This window comes from Solanum lycopersicum, chromosome 11 (genome assembly GCF_036512215.1).
Source record: "Solanum lycopersicum chromosome 11, SLM_r2.1".
Taxonomy (NCBI): domain Eukaryota; kingdom Viridiplantae; phylum Streptophyta; class Magnoliopsida; order Solanales; family Solanaceae; genus Solanum; species Solanum lycopersicum.
In genome coordinates this window covers 57417303-57440307 of record NC_090810.1, presented here as the reverse complement: position 1 = coordinate 57440307, position 23005 = coordinate 57417303, and the positions used below count along the sequence as shown (strand labels likewise).

The window sequence follows — 23005 nt, the reverse complement described above, 5'->3', positions numbered from 1 at the left end:
CTAAATTTAAATGATACAATTATGTTTTATGCCTTTTAAATCTTTGCTAAAAGACTAAAAGAGGCTTCACATATTTTCCCCTTTGTTATAGACTTTAGTGGTTTGCAACACAAGCTGAGAATAGTAGACAATATGAAGGTAAGTTACTCATGGAGATTCAAGCAACAATTACGTACGAAGTTCGGAGAGGGTGGTGTATATGCAACCTCCATAGACCCTCGACTCAAGTAGAACATATCATATATGAAAAGGATATACAAACGAGATTCAAGAATATGGGAGTAAAATCTCTTTCCATTTCTTCCGAGTCTGTTGATGCTGAAGCGGATTTCACTTCAACGAGTAATTATACAAGAGAGTTAACACAGCAACAACATCAACATATCAAACCAGACTCAAAAAAACCGGTTCTGCAAGTAAAGGAAGAGAGGCACAATTCCCATTTTCTTTCTAGTTTCGTATGGTTTCGAGGATATAACAGAAAAAATCACATATATATATATACATGATGATCTCGAACTCGGGGTGAGGGTAAAATGTATGAATAGAATAGCTTGTGTTGCTTAGCTCATTTATCTGAGCAACACTAAGAATTTAAAGAAAAAAAGACATTGCCAGTAATAATAATGTTATTTGACTTGTTTAATGGTATTTGAACTCACTGTTTGTCTCCAGATAGCTTTCTAATAGTCCATTTGAACAATCTTGCTAACCAATACTTCAATGCTATCACCAAGGCAAACATACCATAGCAAGGGAGATGAACCACACCAACCATCAAGTACCTACAATTACACATGAGGCAAAACGATAAGCTTATGATCGTTTATTTGCACTCAATGAAGGTTTTAATCTTAATCATACGGATCTCAGTAGTTGCAGTTAATGAAGGTTTTAAGCTTAACTAGTTGATGGAAGACATTTCAGTAGATGTAAACTTTGTATATATGAGAGTAATTGGACACATACACTAAGGGGGCATATTTGTATGAAATATCCAGGAAGGGATAAGGCCACCTGTTGCAACAAGAGTTAACTCTAATTAGTAACAGTATAAGCCTAGATGACTCTTACTTTCTGAAAAAACGATGACGAAAAGCATGGCATAAGCAAACATTACCACTTTGAGACACACATATGGACGAGCCACTGGAATGAGACAAATGTGCATGTATAAAGAACAAAATATGCAAATCTGAAGAAAGGGAACCGCTGGAAGGAAGCAAGAAAGTATGTTAGCCACAGTTTGGGCATGGGATACGTTTATAGCTTAAGCCAGTTGTGAATGCAAACTTACTAGAGAATTCAGAATCACATCGCCAAGCAGGGTAATAGCATTGATAGAATGCATACCAATAACTAGCTGCATAGATCGGAAGAAAATCAACTTGTGATAAAAACATGTTAAACATCATTTGAACTATGTGCAAAGCAGAAATAAATACTAATCATGGTCTCTACACATACGTGCGGATGTCACTGCTCAACTTTTCACTAGATTAGAGAAGCCTTTCCATGTTGACAAGTTACACAATTAATGATGAAGGAATCCAGGTAAAATTGTTCTTTCAAATCATCGTGTGCAGTGGAATTATCGATACAAGAACAGTCCAGTGAATTTTTCATGTAAATTATAAATCTGGTAGATTATACATCTTTTGCCTAAATTTCAGAACTCGGCACAGTTAATAGTAGCGAATGCATAGGTAAACAATGGTGAAGTTGAAGTACTTCCATCTTCTAAGAGGATTTAGTATATTACAACCGTGAATTTTCTGCTGTTCAAGTTTTCAGTACCCATGCATATTGAAATATGTCAGAAACTAAAGCAAAGGCGAGGAGGGTGAGAACAACCACACAATCAAGAAAGTAAAAGTGATACTTGATTGTAAAAGAAATTGCCAAATTTTAAACCAGAGGTGAGTCGTTAATGACCTCAAAATTGAAAAAGTTGAGTAGCAAAGCATAACTGAACAACACTCTGGACTTAGCACTACAGTGCATGACCAGGCTGTATTGCATAATAAATACTCACTCCGTTTCAATTTGTTTGTCAAGTTTTGCCTTGGCATGGAGTTTAAGAAAGTAAAGAAGACTTTTGAACTTTGTGGTCTTAAACTAAACTAAAGATATGTACAATGTACCAAAATACCTTTTAATCTTGTGGTCTTAAACATGACATGTGGAAAGTTGGAAACAAAGAGTTGCCAAAAAAGGGAAGAGACGTTCCCTTTTAAATAGACAAAAGAAAAGTAAGATAAACAAATTGTAACAGAGGGGAGTACACAGAAGCCACAAATTGAAGAAAAATGTAAAAGGGAAATAGAGTCAAGCCAGTTAACTATAATGAAATAAGACTCAACTAAGGGAACTACAGTTCTTAGAACTTACAAATTGCAATCCGGAACCACTGGGCAAGAAAAACGGGTAGATAAGAAGCCAATAAACGCAATCCGTAAGCACCACGGCACCAGCACAGACCTAAAAGTTTTGAACAAAATCAAAATAAAAGTAAATCAGCCAAGTTAATGTCCTTGAACCTCTTTGAAGGGTGCAGCTTCCCTTCCAGATAGCAACTTAAACTAGGAAAAAGAGGATCATAACGAGACATGAGAAGTGATGTAAAAACGACTCATAAAACCGGATCAACCAGTAACAAATACAAAGTCGCATTTCTACTAGAGGCCTAAGACATGTTAATAGAGTTAATTAGATTGAAAAATATTAAATTCAATATCTATAAGAAATGAGGAAATGGCCATAATAGGTTAAATATGCCATAAATGAGTATAAGGAAAGCAAGATATGAAAAATAAAATTAAATGTTCTGATTTACTCCATAATCAGAAAAATATAAAAACAAATGTGAGTGAATCTTGAGAGAACATGCCTGAAAAATTATCTGAAAGAGATAGCCCAAATAACCTGCCGGTTCTCTATCATCAATTTCCTCAACGGAACTCAAATCCTTGGATATGCCAGGTAAACTTGCATTCTTCTCAAGAGTTGGAGAATCGTTTCTCTCTTCATCAACGCAACAAACTTTTGCACTATTAACACCCTTTCGATATTGGATACAGCCATAGATGGAGAGCGAAGACCCTAGCTACAGAATTTCGTTGAGAACATAACCAAATTAAAAAAACAAGGGAAATTTGAAACTAAATATGCAAGGGGTAGAGATGATAATGTTGTAATGAGAGAATATTCCCAGAGCTATTTAGCAAGGGGGATAGTTACTATGCTTTGGATGAGGAAAAAACATTTTCATTTTGTATATGTATCTATATGAAAAATAACAACTAGAGGGCAGATCTCAAGATATTTACATCCTACAGATCATATGTTGAAATGAATGGTAAACCTGGTTTAATTGCTGAGTAACATACCCCAAAATAGATAGTGACCAAAGAGAATGTCCACCTGTCCAGTACAAAAAGAATTATCAAAAGCAAAATATAAGACGAAGTATCATGCTATGAGCAAGTAAAATTGTATATGAACGTGTAAAACTGAAATTCATTAAACACAATTCTCTTAAATTTTGAAAGCTTCAAGAGATAATTAGGCTTCTAGTATAGCTCTATCAAGGGGAAACTTGATCGATAAGACATCCATCCTTTAGAAGCTAAGGATTTTAAATAATCATGAATGAGCATCAAATAATAAAAGAAAAAGCTAAAAAGGTAGCAATGGCATGACCATTAAAGTGCACACATTTATTCCGACTTTTAAGATAAACCTGAACTTGATCAGGGATTGAAGTAGTACTCCATTAGGGAAGGATAACCCACAGAATTCAGAGATATTAACAAAGATACAAGTTAGCAAGAGCGCCCCGAAACAGAATCAAGCCTAGAAGAAATATGGAGGAAGTAATAAGGAGATGGCCTTACTGAGTATAGAAAAAGAATATATCTGAACTATTCATATAAGCATCTGAGGAGAGCATTGACAGAAGAAAAGTGAAAGCAATTAGCCTGTAAGCAAGCAGCCAAGCAGGATGGATTGATTTGTGACATGTGGTCCAAGCTTCGTCTTTGTACAAGAACCCAACCTTTTTTTCCTTAATATCTCTTTCCTTGATTCCCAACTTTGGCGAACCTTCATACTTCCATATTATGAGTGCTGCAATTCCTACAAGTACGATGACCCCCAAACCCAAGAATAAGAAATTCCACGTCAACCAATAACTTGCGGTGGCTGTTCTCATGACTGGCCACTAAGTATGTTTAGAACATCCTGTTAAGAAGCTCATTGTAAGCATTAATCGTTCAAAGCTTGAGTTTATATTTTTTTTTTCTGAAAGGTGGACCAACCTACAGCTAGCAAGAATTCAAGAACTTTAGACTCTATGTGATATCTCAAATTGAAAAATGGTACTCCCTCCGTTTCTCAAAGAATGACCTAGTTTCACTTGGCACGGAGTTTAAGAAAATAAAGAAGATTTTTGATCATGTGGTTCTAAATTAAAGTTATGTCAAATGTACAAAATTGCCCTTTAATCTTGTGGCCTTAAACATGCCACGTGGAAAGTTATTACCAAAAAAAGAAAGAGGTCATTCTTTTTGAAACATACTAAAAAGGAAAGAAGGTCATTCTTTTTGAAACGAAGGGAGTATTTTTTTTTATGGAAGATTACTTTTTCCTTTTCCATATCCTGCAGAACTAGAAGAAAAAATTGATCACCAACCTCTTTTAAAGGCTCCTTTACAATTTACAAAAAGGAGTCAAAACAGTCTAAGCTTTAGTATAAAGTGAAATCTACCAGAAGTTCGTTACAAACTTAGGAATGATTTTGGTTTATAACTCACTATGAAATCCTCGATGTCAGAGCCAAAAATACTATACAAGAGATTCAATAAAAATGCAAGAACATACAACAGGACTAGAAAGTATGACCTGAAACAATTCTTGAACCAACTTAACCACTAAACTAGAAGCTTCCTTATGTTAAGAGGATTCAACAGCACACACATATATCTTATTGAGACAAAAAAACACACATATTATACACAAAACGGTTTAGCTTTATCCTATTTTTACAGTAAAATTTTCCAACAAATTGAACCCTCGTCATTACATGTACCTTCACCCCTGATATCCATAAGGTACTGAGCTAAAACGAAAAATTCAAGATGCAGATGCAGGACCCTAGAACAGAATAAAAAGCAAGGATGGAAGTTCCTTAACGCAGATTGTAGGCCAGATTGCTATACTATCATAAAAAGGACATTAACACTGTTAAAACAAACCAGAAAACAATATCAAGAGGGAAACAAGATAAGCATGGCAAAATACATTGTCACCGCGTAGGTGTCAGGTTAAGAGTAGGAGGGAGAGTTTTGAATTCAAGAAAAGAAAAAGAAAAGCATTGCCCAATACGCTACTGATGGGGTTTGAAAGTTAGACCTCAACCGTGGAAGGCAGAGAGCGAGCTCACTGGGTGAGCTAAGCCTTCCATTCCATCTGTCCTTCTCCATATAAAAATCTTTTCATTTTGGAAACCTATTTTTCGTTACAACTTTTAAAAATTAATTCAAAAAAATCACTAAAATATTCTCAAACTTATTTTTGATAAGATGTAACAATATCAAATTAACTTTTCAATCATTACTTTGTTGAAACTTTTTACTAGGTAAGTTCTAAGTTATCATTTTGATTATCATTATAGGTTTATTTAGCTTATCAAGCTAAACCTCTGTTTGAGTGGTAGGTCGAGGCCAACTCTTCACAGACTCTATCTTCTGAAAATCCACCATGATGCCTGCACTAGACACCACATATCCGTAGACACTCATACTACCATATAAAAGTTTGGTTCAAAAGTCGACTTATAAATGCATCTACAGGTACTTTTGGCAAATTCAGATTCCGAGATTGTGGGCCAATATAAATACTTTAACATAAACCTTAAAAGATACTTCAAAAGGAAATTTGGAATAAACTCACATAACCAACCACCAACTAAAATTGACTACAATTTTTTAAATGTTGTGTCAATTCTGAGAATATTTTCTTGACTCTCATATCAACAACACCAACATACCCCGCCCCGCGTAACCCCACAAGTGGAACCGAGGAGCATAGAATGTACGTCGACCTTACTCTTGTGAAGCTATATTCCTTTCAATAGGTAAATAAAATACACAAGCACAAAGCAAACACCCAAACACAAAATTGACTATTTACACAAGCAATAAAATATACCCAGAAAAAATCTTGATGAATCAATCAAAAAAATCTAATCTTTTTTACAATTATTTTGTTCTGAGCTGCACCTAAGAAGCGTCTAGGATCAAAAAGAGGTGAAACCCAGAAACCAAAATTGGAGGTATAACAAGAACCCACACACAAAAAAAGATAGTCTTAAAACCTAATGCTATCAAAAAAAAAGAAAGAGAGATTTCTGCTCTATGTTTCTCTGTTCAAATTATACTAGGGATAAAACAAGAAAGGAAACAAAGAGAAACATGTAAACTTTAAGGTAATTCACATTGTACCTTATTGGCCTGAAGATGTGAAATAATGGTTTGATTAAATGAAAGGGATTTGTTTCCATTTTGGTTCCCCCCCTTTGTTGCACCAAAGGCCCTTCCTTGTTTCTCTTGTGTGTTTGTTCTATATGAGGGAAGGACCTTTTTTCCCTCTAAACCATTCAACTATGCTTAAGAATATTAGTCAAGAAATTTGACTATGATGGGAATTGGATATTGTTTGGGGGGTGGGGTGGGTTTACGGTGTTACGATAAATTGCTCGATTCTTTTTTGTGGAATAACTAACATCGAGATTATTCTAAAGCTATTTTAAGAAAGACATGAATGAAATTAAAAGTTAAAATTTATCTCAATTTAAGCCAACTGCATATTTTATTGAGATTTTTTTTGAATTAGCTATAGTTTAGAGCATATAACTTGTTGTATCGGGTTATATCACGTTGGTGTCAACAAAAGAGTTGTATTCAGAAGCGTATATTAGTAATTTAGAAGCGGGTATTAGTTAATATCGCACACTAATATTAACGGTGAAAGAGTTGTATCCACAGAACGGATATTAATTATATACCGCAAATTGATATTATGTTAACTGAAAAGGCACGAACGAATTGTATCGATGTGCGTGTATATTGTGTACTTGCTACCAAAATTCCATAATATAGCTAAATTTTCTTTTAACTTTTTGAAACTATAGTCATTTATAGTCCTACCATTATATAATTTATGAATTATAAACTCACTTCGCATATTATGAATTTCTTTTATCATGGTGATATCTGTGTGTCAATTAATGCACACCTGAAATCTTTTGTCATTTTTATTTTTACTGCAATTTCAATCATAATCTCATGAAAATCGTCGATTTTTCTCCTTAATCGCTAAGCTACATTCTTGAGTGCACATGGCTCTATATATTTAACATGAATGCAATTGAACTTTTTTTTTTTTCAACTTGTTTACATTATACAACTATACAGATAAATATCAAAATAAACAGAAAAAAAAAGTTAAATAAGACTTCCTATTTAGGTTACATTATTTCCTTACAACTTATTTACTCATCATCACTGAACTCCTTTACTATTAAGTCAACTGGTAATAATCCTTTAGGAACTGTTGACTCTAATGCTTCAAATGAGGTGTTAATGTAATATTTATCTTCATGATCACCATCACTGATCTCATCGTCGCTGTCATTGTCATCATCGGAACTGCCTCTCCACATCGATCCTGACTGTTCAGGGACGCGTTTACTGGATAAAACCAGAGCAGGATATGTGTGCTCTATGGCCTGTGAAATGCTAGCGAATTCCTCCACCTTGTTCAAGAGATCATCAGGTTTTAGATCAATGTCGTCTAGCAATAATGCCTTGCCTGAATCAATAGCATTCTTCCACAGGGACATCATTTTAGGGCTTGTGCGCCGTGTTCTCAAGTGTGTGTTGGAATAATCTTTGGCAGTGCCTGCATTTCGGATTAAAACAAAAACATATAAATACTATAGCTTGTCGAATTGGTTTAGTCTGCAAGAAAGAGGACGGTCTAAAGTTCGGTAATTTTGAATGTAATATAAGTATAGTTTATCTATTGCACAAAGGGAAACATTAGGCAATATAGACACAAGTGATCATTAGATTCCATGGCCAAAACCTGGCAGCATCTCATATCTTTTTCTTTTGTTTTGCAACTCTTGATGAGAGGCAACAAGAATAGGCAAAAGAAATATAATCATATTCCGCATTTGAGATGTATGACATGTAGGATGTCTGTTGTCTTAAATGAGATTAAACAACTATCAGCGCATGGCAAGTTGCTCAGGTTGCATGCATAAGTTGACTCAAAGTAAGCACACATGTTTCGCACAAGCAAATTTTCTCCCGTTTACAGAGCTAGAGAGGACCAAATTCCAATTTGTTTCCCATCTAAGAGAGCAAGAAGCAGTGAAAAGACAAGAAAAACAAAGTTACTGCAAGAAAAAATTGAAGTGGCCTAGTAGACCGACCTCCTGGATTTGCCAGTATTTCATGCATACCTGAGCGTCCTGAAGTATTTATTTCATCTGCAACAGCATCAATTCTGGAGGACACAGCCGAAGGGCCATTTCCGTACATAGGTTTCCAGTCTTTTCCTCTCCACATCAATATCTGTTCATCATCGAATGACAATAGCACACAAGGAACCAATTCCTGTCATTGAAACAAAAAATTAGCGTAGACCTTGTGTAAGAGAAGTTGAACAGTTCAAGTATGCCCAAATGTGGATATCAAACATGTAACTAATTTTTGTTATGCTTCGAGACAAGAAAATCGCTAATCTCTAATTTACTAGAAATTGCTCATCTTAATCAGAGTATTGAGAGGCTACAAGGTGTTGTGTGATTGGCGGCTAGGCGTTTCTGAACTGGAAGTCATGCCCAAACACAGCGCAAGCTCCTATCCAACTAATCTTGCTACTTGTCTTGGCAATATAATTATGAAACCTCCGAAGGGTTGTTAAAGTAGCGCAACAATGTGTAAGAGAGATCTTAAGGAAATATTTTACTGATTCATTGCTCAAGATGCATATGCTGAGACCTAATTGACAGAAGCCAAAGTTATGCAGGGAACTAGACTGCAATATAAGAATCAAGCAATTGTTATAATTAAAGAATAAAAAGAACAATAAGTAAAACCTTTAACTTAGCTCCTAGCTTCTTATAATCACTTGCATGCATACCCCGGCAATCAATCTTCACCAATGGACAAGCTTCAAAGGCACTTCTCACGTCTCTCACTAGCGTAAGGTAGACTCCGTTTTTCGCTGCAGAGGAAGATACGCAAGTTCTTCAAAACTAATGAGAACACAAGAAAGTGCAATTGGAGTTTAATGTTCTACATATATACAAAGGTGAAAACTTTACCACTAGCTGGAAAGCACAGAAACAGATGATAACCACAGACAATGCACATGAAGTCGTTTTAAAAAGAAAAATAGAAAAGAGAAACAGCACATTGAACATTCCTAGTTAAACAGACAGGTCACAGATGAAATTGGAGGACCTTGTGTTTTACTTTGTTTATATAACAAAAACATGTATCATTTAGATTTTGAAAATCCACCTACAGAGTGTTTCTACTTTCTAGGTTCTTGTTAAAGAATGACAAAAGTCCCACATCGGTGGTTGAGATGGATGGACTCCTTATAAGGCTTGGGCAGTCCTCCCTTTGAGCTAGCTTTTCGGGTGTGAGTTAGACCTAAGACCTAATTTCACAGTTCTCAGATTGGAAAATAAGATTTAAGTTTCGGAATCTATTCAATTGCTGAAAAAACAAAAGCTTTATAAAACTCTCTCAAGCAACCACAATTAGCTAGTAGTCAGGAACTAAGAAGCAAAAGGAGCTGGATAAAGATGTTTCAACATGTTCAGATGTTCTGCCATCAGTTGCGTGTGACCAAAAATATTGCACATATGTTACTGTATATAACCTCATTTACATGCAATACCCAAATCAGAGACTGAGCTCAAATGTAAAATTAGCTAAAAGCATATAAGATCAAGTACCCAATTTACAGATAGGGGGTAGCTTCTTTCCCTTGATTCGTAACTCATCAGCCTCTTCTTTGGTCAGTCCTTCTGGTGCTTCCTGTATAAGTTTTGGGTAAACTGGTGTAGCTGGTTTCCATAACATCAGTGGGTACTTTGGACGTGTATGCTGGTCATAGTACCTTCCCCGAAAGAGATAAACTACACCACCCACTCTATGTATGATCTTTCCGCCAGTCTTCTCCTAATAATGTTGAACATGTAGATCAGTAGATGGCAAGACGTAAAATGTTTTAGAATATATAACAAAATTTAATCAAAGAACAAAAATAACGAAACAATTCAACAACGTTCAATCAAAAGATAACCTCGAGACATTGGCATAGGTTGTTCATATCAACAGTAGGGACTCCTAAGCATCGAACTTTACAAACAGGATTCCTCCTCCAGTGAGTATGTATTAACTCTAACATGTTATGTACCAATCCATCCCGACCTATGAAATTCAAAGCTTCAATTAAAAATTCAAAAGTGCAAGCTCCCAAGCTCAAAAATTTGAGAGAAAAAACTAAGTACCAAATGCACGGGAAAATGGAGAAAATTTGTTCTGAACTCCTAACCTAAAATAAGATGCCATCAACAATATATAATCAACCCGCCAAAAGAGGGGGGTGGGTGGGGGGTAGAGAACACTTTGCCTAAAAATTGGCTCAACGTTCCACAGTACTTTGACAGTTTTGAGTTGGTTTTGCAACAGCAATCAATCAATTATCTACTATGTCACAATCCCGAATCAATTTTGAGTCAGCTATGCAAGTAAACCATTAATCAACCTTAGGTACTCCAGTCCTTGTAAGGCAGGGGGAATAGAGGACACGCAATAAATCGAGATGAACGAGGCTGAAACTTGCAATGAGCTAGCGTTATCGAGCTAGCTCAATAACATGTCATTTGGTTAACAACATAAACAGAATCAATCCTAGCATAACATTCCACATTAATAATACTCACACAAGTTACACGGAATTTATGCATTATTTTATGCGAGATTAGAATGTAGAATAGTTACACGTGTATTAGAAATAACTGGATGATATTTTCTAAAAATAAGAAGTTCCAGTAAAACAGACAATCTTTGCATAACAATTCATGAAGTATTACTCGCTGCATAATATTCCTACATATTACTGACACATAATAATTACTAGTCTAGTGAACTAAACAATTGATTAGTAAAGAATCCCTATATTATAATCTTTGAAGAACTAGTCTGTGAACTAAACAATTCATATAGAGAGAGTCATTCAGCAACAAATACAGAAGCTAGTTCAACAAGAACAACAACATAGCCAATGAAATCCCATGAGTGGGGTATGGAGAGGGTAGTGTGTATGCATACCTTACCCTATCTTCGGAGGTAGAGAGCTTATTTTGTTTCTTTTAGACCCTCGGTTCGACCACAAATATACAGTGTAATCCCACAAAGTGGGGTATGGGGAGGGGTAGAGTGTAAGCACTATCTTGGAAGGCATAGAGGTTGTTTAGACCCTTAGCACAAGGTAAAGAAACAATCCAAGCAGTAAAAAGAAAAAGCAAATAACGGAAATGAAGAAGCCAAGGCAAAATACTATTGACGGACTCACAAATCATCCTGAACAGTAATTCAAAACAACATAATACAATAATTAAAGTACAAAAAACAACGTATAGTAACCAAACTCAGTCTCAAACAAGAAACTACAAGAGTAATAGTGCGACTAATGGTACGGAAGGATAAGTGAGACAACGCTTAACTATCTAACTAACCTTCTGCCCTCTGTTCAAGTAGAACAAATACAGAACAAGTGCAATCCCTAAAAGTCCAAAATAAACTTACCAATGTTAACCTGTCGATTACTAGCTATACAATGTTTCAAAAGCTCTTGAATTTCCATCTTTGTCAATGGAGCACCCAACACCTTCTTTGGCTTTCCTTCAAACACCCCCAGCTCATACGCCCTCAACATTTCATAGCGCTTACCCCCATCATCATCACTCTGCATTTGAGGATACAATGGCTCAAAAAGCTTAATATTTCTCTTAGCTTTCTTCATGGGTGCTTTCCCTGTCCACGGTCTAGGCATAGTCGGAGGAGCAAAAGGTAAAAAAGCCGGTTCACGAATAGCCAACGGTTTTGCTTTCGGAGTTTCAGAGTAACTGAACTGGAAATCAAAAGGGGCACCAGGGAGACGATATGAAACGCCGGAATCTTTAACGACGACGGAACGGTCGCCGTCTTCGGTGATTACTTGACCCGGTTTAACCGGTTTGTGGTATTTGGAGTTGTGATGGTGGGTTTTGAAAGCTGGAACCGGGTCTTTTTCCGGTTTTGAGGAATTGGGGTTTTTCTTCTTCGGGTATTTGGGTATGGGGATGGGTGGTTGAGGTGGTGGGGTTGAGTTGGGGTTGTGGGTAGGGGGTGGGGTAGTGGGAAGATTAGAGAAAAGATTGGGTTTTGGTAGTGACATTGCTAGAATTGTCATTGTATGAGCAAAGTACAAAGCTTTGTTGTTCAATGGGGGTGGGTGGTGGTGAAGAAGATGGAAGTAGCAAAGTGTTTTCTGGTTTTTTTGTGTTGCAAAGATGAGAGAGGGAAGGAAGATGATGAGCAAATCTTTTTGGTAGAGGAGATTTTTTGAGAAAAGAACAAAATGGTCCTCAAGGTTTAGAGTTGTTTTACTTTGGTTCTTCGTCTTTTCAAAACCGAACCGAAACCGATAAAAAAGTTATTGGTTTATAGTATTGGATTATTGGTTTAGTGGTTTTAATAACGGTTTTAATTTTTTTTGTTATTGGGTTATCGGCTCTTAACGGTTTAAAGTTTTTCTTAACGGATTAACCGATAACCCGATTATAAATTAAATATTTATATTTATACCATTTTGTATATAAAGTCCTCGACCTAGAGTTTAATTTCCTACTTTGATTTTTGGTTGTCTCAAACACTTGATTATTCTACGATGTAAAAGTGTTTGCTTTTGAGCAAGATGTAACTTGTGAACTCAAGTGCATGGTTTATTTGGTTTGTCACCTTGTTTCTAAGTGATTTTCAATATTTTTTCTTTTGGGTCAAATCTTAACGGTTAAACCGATAACAATCTAAAAACGATAAACCAATAACCGATAAGCTAATATCTTAATGGTTCTATAACGGTTAGCATCACTACAAACCGATAACCAATAAGCCAATCCGATGAACTTCAAAATCGAACCGAACCGGCCGATACACAGCCCTATTCATCTCTATCATCCCACACTCATTCTCGTCTCTCGTAATATTTATAAAAATATTTTTAGGATAATATTTTTTATATACGTACTCCACGTAAGAATTTGTACATCTAGGAGATACAAGAAACTGAAATAAGGATGTTGAGATGGTTGTGTATATTAGGAGAGGTAAGATGAAGAACAAATATATATATATATATATATATATATATATATATATATAGGTGAGATTGAGATGGTTGGAACATGTGAAGAGAAGATGCACGAATACTCTACTGAAGAGATACAAAAGGTTGGCTATGGAGAATTTTAAGATAGGTAAAATAGATCGAAAAGTATTGAGTGAGATGATTGGAGAGGACTTGACACACATATGACTTACTGGGGATATGATTCTAGATTGAAGGATATGAGTGACGAGAATTGAGGTGGAAGTTTAGTAGATAGTCGAGCGTTATTTAATTATTTTTCCAAACGGTAGTACTATTAGTAAATATTCTTGGATCTTACTAGTATTTTTTGTTATTTTAATGGGAGAAAATTTTTTCACCTCCATTTTACTTTGATATCAAATTCTCCTTCAACTTTGAACAATAATAAATTCCTCCTTTTATCCTAATTATGTCTTTAAAATGTTTATTATACTCTTTTATTATGAATTTTTTACTTCTTTATAAATAATGATATTCTATTTTTTCCTAAATTCATGTAAAAAAAAATTCATATAAGCATAAACATTATCGTTTGAATCAAAAAGTGAAATATACTAGTTAAATATATAAGTTAATGATATTCGATATTAAAGTAAAATAGCATAATGGGAAAATTAATTTCATTAATAATAATCACAACTCTAATATTTATTTACGCAAGTGAAAGAGAATTACAAATATATTTTTATGTAGGAAATACAAAATAATTAATTTAATTAATCTATTTTTTAGAAATTGTATTTATTTAGAGTTTAAACTATAAGTTATGTAGTGATCCATTAATGTCAATTAAAACTTGTCTACTTATATAGATAATAGAGAATGCTTTTGTAATTTATATTTACTAGTGAACTTAGCCACGCTTCGCGCGATCAAAAGTTGCTCGTTAAATTTGTTAAATAATTAATTTTTTGAATAGTTGATTACTAAATATATTTCTAAAGATTCTTTATAGTCTTTAATCCAAATATATCAAATTTTAAGTCTTAATTAAGTTTATTATTAATACTTAAATTTTATATCTTTTGTAATTTGAAATTGCTTAAGAATTTTTGAAATTATGAAAAAAAATCTTAAATTTATTCTCTTTATTTTAATAAGAAAAATAAATTTAATGTAATAAGTTGAACTCTTTATGAAATTTAAATTTAATTTAATAATATAATAAGCTTAATGTAATTTTTTTTTCTAATATCTATTTTTTTCCTTCAAAAGTTATTTTTCTTTTCTTTAGTAATGAATTTTTTTCCCCATCTTTTACTAATCTTAGATTATGAAATGTTTGTAAATCATTTTCTATCTTGACTAATTTTACTACGATTATAATATACTGCCTATTATTTATATAAAAATGAATAGATTGAAAGATAAATAGTCTCTATTAGACAAATAATATAAAGTATTTAAATAAATTAAACTCAAACTATATATATGTATTAACTAAAATACAACTTTAAACTTACCTATATTTTAGTTACTATTTCTAAATTATCCTAAAAGGTAAACATAAATAAAATTGTGAAATTTCCTAATCCTCAAAATTGATTTCATTATTCAAAATAAAATATATACAATGTTGAAACCATAAAAAAATCTTGAAAGATAATGAACAAAACAATTCAAATCTTCAAAGTTAAAATTAATATACCTGAAATTTCAATAATATTATTTAGTATAAAAATAAATTATAATTAGATAAATTAATCAAAGAATCCTTGTTGGAGTACCAAAGAAAATTAAAATAAATTAAAATTAAACAAATAAACAAAATAATCTTTATAGGAATACCAAAGAAAATTATCCTAGCCTCTAATTATTCAATTTGTACACACTCTCAAAGTTCAGTACACCATTTGAAGATTGATGGACATAAACATTAATTTAGGGTTTTTTTTCCTTGCGAGTTTTATGAAAGTTAAACTTAAATACCTAAATATTGTCATATGTTCATCTTGTCTTCCATTATAAACAATAAAGATTATTTTTTAAAAAATATGCGCAAAATAATAAGTACACTAAAATCATCAATAATGAAGAAAAAAACAATAAAAAAAAGAACAAAAAAAATATTGTAAATAAAAGACATTAAACAAACTGAAATAAAAAAAGTAACATGAGTGAAATATTGTAATCATCAAAATTGAATTTGAATTCACAAAATTGTCATATACTCGTCTACTCGTCCACACTGTTAAGTGTTAACAATAGAAGTTAGTCACAGAATCTATATATAAAAAATTAGACATAATCAAAGTGATGTACCTTGATAACACAAATTAGATATTGCTCTCATTGAATTTGAATTCCCAAAATTGTCAAATGCTCATCTTATCTTCCACATTGTAAAAGTTAGTAACAAATAAACTATATATTATAAAATTAGACATAACTAAAGTGATGTACTTTAGTATAAATATCATGAAGAATGGAAAAAAAAAAAATTCTTGCATTGGTGAAGATGACACGATTTTAGTATTTATAGTAATCCATAAACTTTTAACTATTGAATAAACAAATTAAAAGAGTAATGGAGTAATCAATACCTACAATTGTAACTTATATTGGTCATTAGTGTCTTAATTATAATTTAGTAATACTTTTAAGAAGGAATACAGAAAGGTTTAAATATTTAAAGGGATAAACTGTAACGTATATATATCTAAAATAATAAAGGAATTAATGGAGGAATTCAAAGAGAAATGATCAATAGAGGATATTTATTTAATTTAACTAATATATCAAGATAAGAATAAGAGAAAAAGATCTTTAAAAAAAGATAAAAATATATAAATTCTAATGCTAGCCTATGAGGGCTGCCACATCAGCACTTTCATATTCAGATTTATATATATATAGATTCGTGAAAAAATCGCGTTTACGCAGTTATACGAAATATTCATAAGATATAATATATAATATTTATATTTAAATTAGTATTGAGAAAATAAGATAATATTGATATTTTTTTTCATCTGCAACATAATAAATTGTTTAAATTTTTAAAACACACAAAATATAATATATTTTTTTACATATTTTTAAGTACAAACTAAATTGAATAAGAGGTAATATGTTGAAATAACAATATATTGTATTACGTTGAAGATATTTTATATGTTTAAATTTCCTGTATCTTTTGTAGAGTTACTACACAAATGTTGATATCGTAAAAACACTTTTAAATTTTTGTTATGTCTTTGTTATTATATTTGTTTATTATAATAGAGCAAATTAAATATTATAAGAATATGAAAAATGCAACATACAAAAGTTATGAATAATATTTAAGATTAGAAGTTACAAGTAGATAAAGAGACATGAGCTATAAATAATTCAAATTTACAATTTTATTACATTAAATGAATAAATAATTATGCGTTGATTGACAAGGTACTTGTTAGTTTTGTGAGGTAAGGTGAGCTATACATTAACAGTAAGGATATTTTTAACCCCAAAATCAAACGGAAAATATTTGATCCATTTCCAATAGTTCATAAGTATATTTCACTCTTTTCCCTAGATGCTAATCTTGGATATGAAAATTCCCTAGTAGGGAGAGCGCTTCACTCAGAATAAAATCATACGTGAAACAGATCCAAGATAATCAGAATCTAATATGGATATATAAGAAAGTTCAGGCGTTGTCTGGGCCCAACAAGGATAAAGTTATTTTAATATTATATATTATGTATTTTTGAAAATTAGTATAGATTGTTATTAATATATTTTGCTCATAAGTGAGATAGCATAGAAAATTTAAATAATTAGAAACTACACGAAAAGTATATAAATTATAATTTTTTACATATTATTATGTCGAAAAAATATATCATAAAATATTAATTAAAATTCTTATAATTTATATTTTTTAAAAAAAAAAATCACGACAAATATAAATAAACGGAGAGAGTATGTGATAAAACTTAAAATTGGCAACAGAACTGTCGCAAGTGAAATAGGCCCGTTAGAAAATAAATGCGGAAAACTTACCTTTATGTGTTCAATGACCATTGGAACGGGCCATAAATGAATATAAAACTCAAGTAAATGTTGACGAAGAGGTGCTTTCTTATTCACATTTCTTATATGATAATAAAAACGAAAAGTTATATATAATAGTAAATTAATAACCTAAAATAAATGGAGTAGCTAGGGTTTGATTTAATTGTGTTCCATAACAAATGTCTGCAAAAAATTGTCAGACGCCTCTCTCTCAAATATCTCGCTCGCCACTCTCCTCCAATCTCTCGCTCAATTCCTCACTTTTTATACAAACACAAGTGTATAAAAATTGTTTCTATTGTATAAAACAGAGAAAATTGTATACATACATATATTTTTGTTCCCCTCTCTCCCTTCTTCCAGATTTCGCTCGCCACTCTCCCAAATCTCACTCGCCACCCTCGTCTTTCTCACTTATACAAACAGAAGCGAAATGTATAAATTGCGTTTCTGTTTGTATAAAGCGTGAGAAAATTGTGTATATACATGCAAGTACATTTATTTTCGTCCTATACACTTATGATTATACAATAAAAATATTCCTCTCCTCAGTTTCTTTTGTCTTTCTCTCTATCTCATTTTATACAATTTTAAAATTTATCTATTTTTTCTCTTTCTCGTTTTATGCAATTCGATTCAATTGTATATTCCTTGTCAAGTCTCTTTTGTCTTTCTCATTTCATACAAATTCAAATTGTATATAATCATTTTATACACTTATTATAATACAATTCGTTTTATACATTTCGTTCTTATACAATTCTCTGTCCAATTGTCTTTCTCTTTCTTGTTTTATACAATTTGCTTTAATTATATATGTATAGCGAATTATACAGTTTTTATGTTTGTTATGGAACGCAATTATGCAAATTTTGCTATATAGCATATAATTATAAATTTTTTATTTTTATATGTTAAAGTTGCCCCAATAAAAATATATAAAATAAAATAATTTTCTAGTTTAGCACGAGTAAACTGACAAGATTGAGAATTTTGAGTATTGGATTATTCCACCGAATTGACAGACATGCGAGTCTTGCCTCATAACGAGAGAATCCGTGTAAAAAACCATCTCGTGATTTTTTTTTTATATTTATATATATTATTATTTATAATTATATAATATTTTATATATATATATATATATATATATATATATATATTTAAAATATATAATTAAATCATGCGATATTTTTCAAAGTTTAGTATCATATTCCACTCTTTGAACTAAATTTTATTTTAATTAATCAATTCAACTTTAACCAAAGTTATTAAATTAGACATACTACACGAGTAAACTGACAAGATTGAGAATAATGACAATTCCATAGAATCCGACAAAAATTAAACAAACCTCATCTCGTGATTATTTAAAAAAAAAAAAGAAATTATATTATTTATATAATTAAAAAAAATCTTTTTTCTTAATATTATCACTTGTAAGTTGTATGTATATATATCGGTGATATATTTTGAAATAACAAATACTATATTTTTGTATTAAAAAAGTTACATTTTTACATTATTTAAATAATAATAATTTAATTTTAAATATTTATTTTACCGTTTTTATTATTATTTATCTATTAAATAATTAAATTATATCCGAAAAAGTAATATCTATTTATTATGGGTCCATCATAAGAAGTACTTCCTCGTTATTATTGCTCCTTCTCTGTTTTTCTTAAAAAAAAAGCTTAGAAGTGTGAGGATTGTTACAGCTATGGAGATTTCGAATTTGAGAAAATTAATTCTAATGCTTCTATTTCTCAGCTCATTTCAACTGTGTAAAGCATTTGGAGGAGTTGTTAATCCGCTAGCGAAGTTGAGATTCGACGGAAAAAATGGTGAGTTTAGGATTTTGCAGGTGGCGGATATGCACTACGGAGATGGAAAAACGACGCCGTGTGAAGATGTGTTGCCGAAGCAGATGTCTTCGTGTTCCGATCTCAATACTACGGATTTCATTTTCAGGATGATTCACGCCGAGAAACCTCATCTCATCGTGTTCACCGGTAAACACACACTCTCTCGCGCGCGCGCGCTCTGTCTCTTCGATTTTTGTAGTTGATGTTCATACCTTGCGTTGTGTTTGGTTGTTGATGCACTTGTACGAGTTTTTTTTTCATGATAGACCTGATTTGTACTGCATAGATCATTTGTTAAAAGTAATTTTCGAAAAGGTACTCAGACTGAGAATTGGATGTAGTCTAGTGGTTGATGAAGTGGTTGAGAGTGATGAGGTACATGTTGTGCCTATTGCTGGTGGGAGGTGAATTAGTCTAGGCGTCCAAAAGCTGGCATGGACACCGTAGTCATTTAAAAAAAGTACTCCAGCTGAGCATCCAAAATAAGTAAGGTTTCTCGAGAGGTGCTGATTTTTTGAGCTTCTCGAAGACACTTGTTTGTTTTCTAAAAGCTTTGTCAAACGCCTTGATTTGCTGAAACATATGTTTGTAAAAGAAACTTCACTTTTGGCTTCTCAGAAGCTTGGCCAAACAGGCTAGACTGATTATTGTCATTAAGTGTTATTGGCTTTGCTCACGAAATGGAGTGAGTGTGAATATTTACACTTATCTCGAATTTTGATGTTGTTTGAGTTCGGTTATTGTCAGTAAGTTTGTAAAATTTCTGAACTAGATGCATTTAAATTGATTAATTACGTATTTGTTTTGAGTAACTGCAAGGGATTGAAGTGCATTTTGAGCTGTTTCGCAGAAACAGATTGAACTCAAAAGTCAAAGAACTCAAACAGAAGAACAATTATCAATTTGAATTCTTTCTGAAATCTAAGTACTTAAAAGTATCCTCTTAATAGCAGCTCAATAATATTACATCAAAATTTCGTCCCTAAGCTTTGCCCTTTACTGACTGTGTTTGAACCTTCCCTTTTATTAAACCAATTTAACCATGGCAGGGGACAACATATTTGGATCTGATGCTACAGATCCTGTAAATTCCATGGATGCTGCTTTTGCTCCTGCAATATCTTCAAACATACCATGGGCTGCAGTACTAGGAAATCATGACCAGGAATCTACACTCTCAAGGGAAGGCGTGATGAAACATATCATTGGCATGAAAAGTACTTTATCTCAATTGAATCCTCCCGACGTTCCTGATATTGATGGTTTTGGGAATTATAATCTGGAAGTCCATGGGACTGAGGGTTCCGAGCTGACTAATAAGTCCGTTCTCAATCTGTATTTCCTTGACAGTGGAGATTACTCTACTGTTCCATCCATCCCTGGTTATGGTTGGATTAAACCCTCTCAACAGTTCTGGTTTCAACGCACCTCTAGGAAGCTTAAGGTGCCACATTTACTGTTTTGGTGCTATTATATTAATCGATTGTCTCTTCTTGCTCAAAAAATATATATTAGTCACTGTATCTCTTAACTTGTGAGCATTGACACTAACTCAATTAATCTTTCAAATGCAGAAAACTTACCTGCACGATTCAAATGCTAGGAAGGCTCCTGCTCCAGGACTTGCTTACTTTCATATTCCACTTCCTGAATATGCAAGTTTTGACTCATCAAACTTCACAGGGGTTAGACAAGAAGGCATAAGCTCTGCTTCAATAAATTCAGGTTTCTTCACCACTATGGTGGAAAGTGGTGATGTAAAGGCAGCATTTGCTGGCCATGATCACATAAATGATTTTTGTGGCAAGTTGATGGACATAAATCTTTGCTATGCTGGAGGATTTGGATATCACGCTTATGGGAAGGCTGGATGGTCAAGGAGGGCAAGGATGGTAGTAGCATCTTTGGAAAAAACAGGGAAAGGAGGGTGGGGAGATGTCAAATCTATTAAAACATGGAAGCGACTTGATGATGAACATCTTACAACCATCGATACTCAGGTTCTTTGGAGCAAGAGGTCTGCCGGTAAGGTTCTGAGAATGTAACTTCTCATCTCAGGCTTTGGGCTGTCCCAAGTAATATTATAATTCTAATGTTACTTTTCAGTTAATTTAGTTGGATCGATTCGTAAAACTGTTTGGTACTGGTGTTCAGTCAGTGTGTGCTGATATTCTCTATTGCTCTTTCATATGAGCTATGTTCTAAATGCAAACTGAGCATTAGATCTTTTAGTATGCTGCATGTGGTTTAGTGAAGAAATTGTGTTCAATAAACATTGTATATGCTCCTCAGCACCCTTACGTCACTTTAAGGACCGACTCTATGTATATAACTATGAAAGTAACTAAGTATCTGCATATGCTCTTGTCGACTATCTGTATTTTTCGTTTTCCAAACTGATACATAGAGGTATGTTACTCAGTAGCTATCAAAGGATTAAAGAGTAGAAATTCATTCAAGTACTTAGTTTAAATTAACCATGTGACCTTGTGGCATTCAAGCATGTTCTATTTGTTTTTTTAATGTGAGAGGAGGAGGCAGCATCTGCATGATTGGTGTATTTGGTTTTCCTTGGAAAAGCTTCTTGTTTTAGTAGGAGCTGCTATTATATATGTTGTCTATCATCTTCAGTACATAGAAATCTCTATCAGATTTTAACTTTTTCCACAATAAATTTAAAATATTAACTGTTAGATATAGTCTGATTAACACAAAAGATTGAGTTTGCTATACAGGAAACCAACGCCCCTAGTTTGCAAAATGATTTGTTTTATACTGCAAACTTTTGAGCCCATCTTTAGTTTCTTAAAGTGAAATGACTAAACTTTTCCATTCTTTCTTCAGAGGACTACTATTTTAGCTTCTAGATTAGTCAAAAAACGGAAGTATCTTAATGTGTTAGTATGTTTAGAGGTTGTTTAGTTTGTAAACTAGTTATGTAGGTATTATAATGCAAGAATTGCTTATACAGTGATATAATCATGTAGGAATTGTTACATGATGAAGAATAATGAAGGTGTTGTTATGTGGAGCAGTGCTTTGTTTATCTTTAGACTTTAGTTACTCTTTTGCATACATTTGCTAATACGTAAAATCCCCCATATGTTGTGTTGGTTTTGACGATAGCAGATTTAGTAAGTCCAGTGAATGTTGTATTACGTTATGTTTGTTAACGTGTATGGATTTTCTTTCGACAGGTGCTCGTAGAAAAAAGCCTATCGGTCACCACTAAAGAATTTTATTACTGAAGCATGATCACAAATTGGTAGCAGAAGCCTATTCTTCAACTTGCATCTACTGGAAAGGTTTATACTTGTTGTATGGGTTATTTACTTAGGGTCAAAAGTTAATGTGTAATGTTAAAGGTGATGTAGGAGCAAGCAATATATATGTAGGTCACATTCAGAGAATGAGATAAGGACCCACTTATGTAGTAAAGAAAGATTGATATAGTTCGAAACTCGCCTCTCTACTTCCTCAAGTAGGGCAAGGTACGTGTACACTTTATCCTCCCGAGATTTATTGTTGTTGTATGTTTGCTGTTGTACTAGAAAAACGTGAACTATTCTGTTGTACCGATGTTGTGCCTTTCTCATATTTTTTTTCCATATGATTATTCTATTTGAGACATA

General features: G+C 32.9%; 3 protein-coding genes across 4 annotated transcripts; 1 reads left to right on the top strand and 2 right to left on the bottom strand.

Moving 5' to 3' along the window:
- Positions 1 to 276: 276 nt before the first annotated feature.
- On the bottom strand, positions 277 to 6824 carry LOC101260302 (uncharacterized). Of its 2 annotated transcripts, none has more exons than XM_004250927.5 (9): positions 6504 to 6824; positions 3897 to 4242; positions 3390 to 3423; positions 2891 to 3106; positions 2392 to 2481; positions 1298 to 1363; positions 1121 to 1212; positions 970 to 1017; positions 277 to 785 (listed from the first exon to the last, which is right to left on the bottom strand). In XM_004250927.5, the coding sequence occupies exons 2-9, from the start codon at positions 4211 to 4213 to the stop codon at positions 659 to 661; spliced, it is 990 nt and encodes a 329-aa protein (XP_004250975.1). In that variant the 5' UTR covers positions 4214 to 4242; positions 6504 to 6824; the 3' UTR covers positions 277 to 658. The 2 variants fall into 2 exon arrangements, with proteins under 2 accessions (XP_004250975.1, XP_010313301.1); XM_010314999.4 differs by having other exon boundaries at positions 476 to 785; positions 2891 to 3102; positions 3365 to 3423; positions 6504 to 6817.
- Positions 6825 to 7410: 586 nt separating this feature from the next.
- On the bottom strand, positions 7411 to 12702 carry LOC101260010 (CRS2-associated factor 2, chloroplastic). Its single transcript, XM_004250926.5, has 6 exons — positions 11898 to 12702; positions 10390 to 10517; positions 10040 to 10265; positions 9170 to 9297; positions 8531 to 8684; positions 7411 to 7962 (listed from the first exon to the last, which is right to left on the bottom strand). The coding sequence occupies exons 1-6, from the start codon at positions 12541 to 12543 to the stop codon at positions 7553 to 7555; spliced, it is 1692 nt and encodes a 563-aa protein (XP_004250974.1). The 5' UTR covers positions 12544 to 12702; the 3' UTR covers positions 7411 to 7552.
- Positions 12703 to 18991: 6289 nt separating this feature from the next.
- On the top strand, positions 18992 to 22948 carry LOC101259706 (probable inactive purple acid phosphatase 29). The gene is made up of 4 exons (XM_004250925.5): positions 18992 to 19520; positions 20423 to 20817; positions 20948 to 21398; positions 22571 to 22948. Exons 1-4 carry the CDS (start codon positions 19229 to 19231, stop codon positions 22603 to 22605), a joined length of 1173 nt encoding a protein of 390 aa, XP_004250973.1. The 5' UTR covers positions 18992 to 19228; the 3' UTR covers positions 22606 to 22948.
- The last annotated feature ends 57 nt before the right edge of the window (positions 22949 to 23005 follow it).

Coding starts and splice junctions, on each gene's coding strand:
- LOC101260010 (XM_004250926.5), bottom strand. CDS start 12,543: ATGACAATTCTAGCAATGTCACTACCAAAACCCAATCTTTTCTCTAAT. Junction 10,518..11,897: donor TAATCGACAGGTTAACATTG/GTAAGTTTATTT, acceptor TGAATTTCATAG/GTCGGGATGGATTGGTACAT. Junction 8,685..9,169: donor AGCTAGGAGCTAAGTTAAAG/GTTTTACTTATT, acceptor TTTCAATGACAG/GAATTGGTTCCTTGTGTGCT.
- LOC101259706 (XM_004250925.5), top strand. CDS start 19,229: ATGGAGATTTCGAATTTGAGAAAATTAATTCTAATGCTTCTATTTCTC. Junction 19,521..20,422: donor TCATCTCATCGTGTTCACCG/GTAAACACACAC, acceptor TAACCATGGCAG/GGGACAACATATTTGGATCT. Junction 20,818..20,947: donor GCACCTCTAGGAAGCTTAAG/GTGCCACATTTA, acceptor TTTCAAATGCAG/AAAACTTACCTGCACGATTC.
- LOC101260302 (XM_010314999.4), bottom strand. CDS start 4,213: ATGAGAACAGCCACCGCAAGTTATTGGTTGACGTGGAATTTCTTATTC. Junction 2,482..2,890: donor TCTTTCAGATAATTTTTCAG/GCATGTTCTCTC, acceptor CAAAACTTTTAG/GTCTGTGCTGGTGCCGTGGT. Junction 1,213..1,297: donor ATGTGATTCTGAATTCTCTA/GTAAGTTTGCAT, acceptor GCTTCCTTCCAG/CGGTTCCCTTTCTTCAGATT.